Source organism: Oryctolagus cuniculus, chromosome 14, assembly GCF_051225735.1.
Source record: "Oryctolagus cuniculus isolate XC-2025 breed Fujian yellow rabbit chromosome 14, ASM5122573v1, whole genome shotgun sequence".
NCBI classification, from domain to species: domain Eukaryota; kingdom Metazoa; phylum Chordata; class Mammalia; order Lagomorpha; family Leporidae; genus Oryctolagus; species Oryctolagus cuniculus.
Window position 1 is genome coordinate 66,198,957 of NC_142880.1, and position 7,147 is coordinate 66,206,103.

Consider the following 7,147-nt stretch of genomic DNA (forward strand, 5'->3'; position numbering starts at 1 on the left):
AAAACAAAAAACAAACAAACAAAAAAAAAAACAAAAAAACCACAAAAACCAACTGACTTCCATAAAGTCAGATGAAGTACAAAGGAACAATCTGATTTTGAGAACTGGGGTGATATTTGAAGCATATAACCCAAACTGCAAAAGGCAGAACTGGGCAGTGAAGAGCCTAGAAGTCAGGTCTCAGATTCACTGTTGAAACTGTCAGTTCACAAGGTTGTTACAAGTTAATGTCCACACTCCATGGTGAGGGCGGAAGGTGCTAACTTGTATTTTATGTGGAAATTAGGGTACTTTCAGTGGACTTAGATAATCTGAGAAGTGTTAAATAGAACTAGAGCATAATTTTGTGAAGCAGGAAGAGAAGATCAGGAATCAAAGCACTAACTGGGGCTGGCACTGTGGTGCAGTGGGTTAATGCCCTGGCCTGAAGCACCAGCATCCCATATGGGCGTCGGTTCGAGATCCCGCTGCTCCACTTCCTGTTCAGCTCTCTGCTATGGCCCAGGAAAGCAGAAGATGGCCCAAGTCCTTGGGCCCCTGCACCCACGTGGGAGACCTGGAAGAAGCTCCTGGCTTCAGATCGGCACAGCTCTGGCTGTTGCAGCCATCTGGGGAGTGAACCAGATGGAAGACCTCTCTCTCTGCCTCTCCTCTCTCTGTGTAACTCTTTCAAATAAATCAGTAAATCTTAATTAACTATGATATGGTTCTTATCTCAGAGTAACAAGTGTAGCACTGGCCTGGGAGGTAAACTCACTTTGCATACATTAACAGGCCTTATTGTGTTACTACCCCCTTTCTCATCCTACCCCTTTAGGTCAATTGCTTTTCCTTTGATTCTGCATTAAACAATTTCACAGATCCTCAGGTCAGTGTTATGCATTTTCCATGAACTTCTACAAGGTCTCCAGATACTGGGAGAAAGCCCAATAGAAACTAGCCAGTAATCTGTACAACTGAATGGTAAAGTGTGACCTAAAGGAAGACCTAAGAGTTAAAATAATCTTCAGATTATAATATGTAAATATCATGTGGTTAAGTAACACACATGCTAACACAGTGGCTATTTACAATTCAGATAGCACAGCTTGGCTATTACTACCTTAAATAGCTCTTCTAGCATTTGGCCTCCCTCTAATTGCTCTTATTTTCAGCAGTTAAACAAAGTTGATGTCTCCTCACTTCAACCCATTCTGTTCAAACACAGCCCTACAAACTGTCTCAAAATCCTTAAATACATATTTTGTACACTGACTTTTTTGTCTACCCACCAATTTCAGTCTACATGCTAGGTCCCACGTGAGCATTATAGATGTTATGGCAACCTTCCCTAAAACAGCTATTCAACATCTACCTTTATGTTCTTATTCTAAGTTCCTCCCAATATAATTGATAATCATCCCCTGAAATCAAACAGCAGATGAACATGCGATGAAGAACTCTGAACTCTGAAATTAAGCCACCCCCCTTCCACAACTACAGCAATTCAAAATCACTGATACAAGACTACAAAAAAAAATACCTTTGCACACCAGACATATTTTGTAACCAGAACATTTATTGCTTGACTAATTGTTGAAATTCTCAAGATGAACTGGATGCTGCAACAGCTGCCCTCTTGGGTTTAGGTGTTGTTCCTTCACGGAATCCATGCCTGCACCGTGTTAAAAACAAAAATGGGCACTTCAGCAACATAAATACTCACATTTTATTTTTTTTTGTTAAACATATCTCAAAATGAGCTTATCTCAGTTAAACGTCAAAATCAGTATGCCATTCATAAGTTCAGACATTTGTGACATCACCGATAAGCGATAATATTTAACTTCAATCTCCTTGAAGATACCCATTTCAGTTTATAATCAACTGCATTAAATTATTTGGATACACTGATCACTGGCACAGCATTTACCCATTGCTTGCCAACCGACCCAAGCTACTTGTCAAATTGTTTCCTTGTGCTGTGAAGGTTAAATCTTAGTAACTCTCACCTAGCAAAATAACGGGAATATTTTAATGGCAGACGTCTTCTAAATGGCTTTAACCAAAGGCTTTACATTTTAACTCAATGTTCACATCTACTTTGAGGTACAGAAAAACTAAGCAAACTTGATCTGCTTACAGTTCATCCTAGCTCCTGCATCATAGTAGTTCACTCAACAACACCAAGTCCATAGGAGTACAAAAAGAAAAAATCATCTCAGCCTAAGAACAAACCTAAGTGTGTTCACAAAGCCATGAACAAACTGCCTTGTGACTTTTTAAAAATGATCATCCCAAAATACTGCTAATCCCTCAAATAATAGTAATACAAGCAAAGGCTTTAGAAGGGGGGGCAGGTATTTGGTGGTTAATCTGCTGCTTCATACATCTCTATCATAGTGCCTGGATTTGAGCCCCTGCTTCAATCTCCATTCCAACTTCCTGCTAATGTGCACCCTGGGAGGCAACATGATGTTCCAAGTAGGGTTCCTGCAACTATGTGCAAAACCTGGATTGAGTTCTGGCTCCAGGTTTCTGCCTAGCCAGATCCAGGCTGTTGCAGGCATTCAGGGAGTCAATCTGCAGGGCAGGCATCCATCTTTCTGCCTTTCAAACAGATCTCATCTATCTGAATGACTTAAAAAAACACTGTAGGGCCTCAACTTTGATTAAGACCCTATCTTAATGGAGGGAGAACCTTTCTCTCAGTCTCTGTCTGTAACTCCACCTGTCAAATAAAAAAGACCCTATCTTTCTGTACAAACACAATAGCAACCATGGACAGTCTTCTACAGCACACTTGTCCAAAGCCCACAAACCTGAAGGCCGAACCAAGTTAAGTGTTGACTCCAAACCTCACTCATGCACTACTGCCTAGAGAAATTTCAAGTTGAGACGTATACGCATTCCTAATGCTAGTATTTTAGGGGAATCTACCTCAAACTGTGCTCCAGCATTTTAGTTCATACTATCATTTAGTAAGCTATTAATAAAATTGAGATCAACTGATCCAAAACTACAGTTACAAGAAAAACAGCTTCATGCATCTCATCGCTACTAATCAGTGCAACCTTTCTAGCCAAGTAAACATGTAAGTTCTTATTCACCCAGGCCCAGAGAATCAGTTACAATGGAAACATAAAAATTGTACCTGAATCTGCGGTATACAATTTTTAGGTGCCTCATCCGACCAGTCCCAGTGGTATTTCGCCTTTTAGCCTTGGCACTCCAGTTATCTAAAAAGCAAGTTTAAGAAAGGTGTCAAGCGGTTTTCCCTGTAACTTACAGACTGGCAGATGTCACGAAAGTACCTTTAGTTTTGGTCCATTCATCAGCACACAAATACACAATCATCCGATTTAAGTACCGAGTAACTCAAAGCCAAGACTCCAACGTACGACCTTAAGAAAAACGTTGTTGGTCAGGGAAAACATCACTCACACTTTCTCTTGCGCTTCGCAGGGTAGCCGCATTTGCCACAGGTCGACTTCTGAAGGTGGTAGGCCTTAGAGCCGCAGCGGCGGCACAGCGTGTGCGTCTTGTTGCGACGCTTTCCAAACGATGACGTCCCCTTCGTCTGCAGAGTAAAGGAGCAGAATCACCAACTCGGAAAGCTGCCAGTCTCTATACGTGTTCTGACTTCGCGGGAAAACCACTGCTAACATTCCTATGGCCCGAGACTGTGTTTCCGATTTGTTTCATTAATGCCAAGTTAGAAACCACCTCCGGCATTCCACGTTGTACGTAAAGCCCTCAGCACGAGCTGTACTGTTCCACAATCTACTCTGAGAAAGGATCTCTGTATGGCGCTAGCAGTAACTCTCCCTAGCTTCCCTTACCTCCTATCGGAAGGCAAAGCTCCGAGAGGGCCCCACTTATCAGACAGAAGCAAGGGGCCGAGAGAGGCTCTATCCAGCTCCTAGACGGAGGGCTCGGGTCCCGGGACACCTATCGGCCAGGAGCCATTCTCCTAGATCTTGCGGCCCACAGCATGCCGCTTTCCTGCCCACCCGCTCCCTTTATCCGGAACTTTGCCATTCCCCTAAAGAAAGCAGGCAGCACGGCACAGGAGACAAGGATGGACGCCGATTCCGACAAGCCCAGGAAACTACTCACCATCTCGCTTCTGCAGCCGAGACCAAAGAGACCGGAAGAGAAAGCACTTCCGCTATATTGCTCTCAGAGGCTTCCGCCCAGGGAAGTACTTCCTGTGGAGCGCGGGGTCACTGTCCTTAAACGTCGGTCGTCGCACTGAGCGTGAGGTCAAGAGGAGGGTCCAGAGCCAGGCGAAACCAATCGGGATTCAACGCCCTGCAGACGGGCAGGCCTCCCAATTAGCGCGCGAGAGGGTGGGCGTGTCCTCTCGGAGCCCGCCTTGGCTCGGAACCGCGGTTTGGCTGGAACTGAACCCGTCTGACTCCTGTGGCCGCTCGCTTTGGTTTCGCTAGTTCGTAGTGCGAGGTCACCGCATCCCGGATTCCACTCCAGGAGCCATTAGGGGATTCTGGAGTGTGGGGCTCGCCCCGTCTGCGGATGCTCGCACCTAGTGTTCGCGGCAAGCTGGTGGTGTTCGGTAGGGTTGGAATCCCTATGCAGGAGACTCTGGCTTCTCCAGGTGCCTCGGCACTCCGGGCCTGGAACTGTTGGCTGCTGCTGCCTCTCTCTTGTGAGCAGTCGCTGGGAGTGCGGAGTCGCGGACCGGCCTTAGAATGACTGGAGCCTAGAATCCGAAGGGAAAGACAGATTGTATTGCACTTTGTAGTAATGTCGGGGCAAGTGATTTGATCCCAGATTTCGTTGTGCCACAGTCACACGTGAAACTTGTTGAAAATCATTTCCAGCATCCTGCTGTCGATATAGCTGATATGCCAGATTTGGGTAAGGCTTGGAAGTCTGTACGATGAAAATCGCCTTCAGGGCTTGAAATTGGTGGGTCCCAGACCACCTTGAAAAACGCTATTGCGTTTGTAACCTCTTATCCAGAAAGGCCACCAGCATTGCCAAGAATTCAAGAAAACAGCCAAACATTTAAGAATCAATTGGGAAATACTATTCCAAATAACCATGTATAATCTGTTTTCTTTCTAAAGCAAAATGAGATTTCTTGGCCTGTCACATTCAGAATTCTAGCAAATTGGCAAACTGCTGGCAAAATAAGATGAACACTAGGAATCAAGGGTTTAGTTACAACAGGGTCACAATTGATTGGTGTCTAGTAAGTATTAGGCTGCTTTGTTGGCGCTGGGAATAGAAACGTTTACAGGGTATAGTTTCTGCCCTGGAGGTAGTAGATGCATTGGGGAATGAGGAAGAGAAAGAAGAGGCAAATATTTGAGAGGGTGAACCAAACTGTCTTGGGGAGAGACTTTCTGGATTGTGTTGTGTTGTTTTCCCATTGCAGCTATGTAAAAAGGTACCACAAATTTAGTGGCTTAACCAGCAGACTTTTAACCAAGAGGTATGAAGAGGCAATTGTGAATATGTTCCAGAGCTGTAAAATATTCCACCTGTGGTTAACAATACTATATTGTACACTGTGTTGTTGAGAGTATGTTAAGTGTTCTTACCACAATTAAAGAAACAGGATACAAAATTAGTAAGGTTTTTTGGGTTAGCACAAGAAGGGTTTCACTGGGTTAAAGTTAAAATGTTGGCAGGATTGCCTTCCTTTCTTGGAGGCTCTGGGAGAGACCAGTTTTCTTTTTCTTTTTCTTTTTTTCTGTCTTTAAAAAAAATATTTGAGAGGTAGAGTTACAGACAGAGAGAGGGAGAGACAGAGAGGTTTTCCATCCACTGGTTCACTCTGCAGTTGGACGCAATGGCTGGAGCTGGGACAAGCTGAAGCCAGGAGCCAGGAGCTTCTGTGTCTCCCATGCAGGTGGGCCATCTGCTGCTTTCCCAGGCCATAGCAGAGAGCTGGATTGGAAAAAGAGCAGCCCGGAGGAACTGGTGCCCATATGGGATACTGGCGCCACAGCACCAACCTCCTTGTTTTTGCCTTTTTCAACTTCTGGAATCTGCCCAAACACTTGGTTTATTGCCCCTTTCCACCTTCAAAGCCGGTGGTGTATTATAGTTTCTCACTTTGTGTTACTCTCTTCTACCTCCCTCTCCTACTTTTAGGACTTCTTGTGATTACAGTGGTCCAATCCAGGTAATTTCTCTGTTTTAAGATCAGCTACTGGAGCCAGTGTTGTGGCTTAACAGATAAAGCCATCACTTGCAATGCTGGCATTCCATATGGTGGCTGGTTCGTGGCCCACCTGCTCCACTTCCAATCCAGCACCCTACTAATGGCCTGGGAAAGCAATGGAGTATCACCTACGTGCTTGGGCCCCTGCTACCGTCATGGGAGACCTAGAAGAAGCTCCTGGCTCCTGGCTTCAGCCTGGCCCAGTGCTGGCTGTTGCAACCATCTGGGGAGTGAACCAAAGGATGGAAGATTTCTGTCTCTCCCTCTTTCTCTCTAGCTCTGCTTTTCAAATAATGAATGAATGAATGAATGAATAAATATTTGGAAAAAAAAAAAAGATCAGCTACTTAGCAATTTACATCCATCTGCAGCCTTAATCCTCATCTGCCATTTAACATTTTCACAGGCTGTGAGGATTAGCACAAAGCCATGTTTGGAAGTGTCCAGGGGGAGGAGGGATTACCTGCCTATAGATGTGTGAGAAATGAGATCAGTGTAGAAAGGGCAAGACAACTGTCAGCCATTAAAGAATCAAGTAGAGTGGCTGGGGCACAGCCTTTCTGACAGGCATTATGTGAGCCTCTTTATCCCAAACACTCCCAGAATTGAAAACATCGGAGAAAATTAAATATTTTCCCTGTTCTAATACGAGGTGTTTCTTTTCTGTGAAAATAAGACAGAGTGAAGTAGCACCTTGACAGTAGGAACTCCATTTTGGAGCACTTGAGATTCCATTCTGAGAAAGCACACCCCCTCCCCCCCTCCTTGTGAGACTCTGGTCTGAAACTATGATCTCAAATAGTCGGACAATAGCAGTGCACTACGTCACCCTTGGCAGAGCACAAAAACCCCCTAGCATGATTGCTCAAGCTTAAAAGTAGAGAGGTTGCACCTGGGTTACCTGGGCTAATAATGAAGATGTGATTTGTCTGTGTCTTACATTAATGTCAAGTCCTGATTGCTATTTGTAAG

The 7,147-nt window shown here is 44.7% G+C and overlaps 1 protein-coding gene and 1 non-coding gene across 2 annotated transcripts; both read right to left on the reverse strand.

Annotated features, from left to right (window-relative positions):
- Window positions 1–1,538: 1,538 nt before the first annotated feature.
- On the reverse strand, window positions 1,539–4,128 carry RPL37 (ribosomal protein L37). Its single transcript, XM_002713998.6, has 4 exons — window positions 4,099–4,128; window positions 3,424–3,559; window positions 3,134–3,218; window positions 1,539–1,654 (listed from the first exon to the last, which is right to left on the reverse strand). Exons 1-4 carry the CDS (start codon window positions 4,099–4,101, stop codon window positions 1,585–1,587), a joined length of 294 nt encoding a protein of 97 aa, XP_002714044.1. The 5' UTR covers window positions 4,102–4,128; the 3' UTR covers window positions 1,539–1,584.
- LOC127492886 (small nucleolar RNA SNORD72) lies at window positions 1,741–1,814 on the reverse strand. Its single transcript, XR_007922714.1, has one exon. It is a non-coding gene; the product is annotated as a small nucleolar RNA SNORD72 (small nucleolar RNA).
- Window positions 4,129–7,147: the final 3,019 nt, after the last annotated feature.

Bases quoted from the DNA above. Each gene is read 5' to 3' on its own strand.
- RPL37 (XM_002713998.6), bottom strand. The intron at 3,219-3,423 runs GTGAGTGATGTT...CTTGCTTTTTAG, and splicing joins TGCGAAGCGCAAGAGAAAGT to ATAACTGGAGTGCCAAGGCT. The intron at 1,655-3,133 runs GTACAATTTTTA...AACACGGTGCAG, and splicing joins ATTGTATACCGCAGATTCAG to GCATGGATTCCGTGAAGGAA.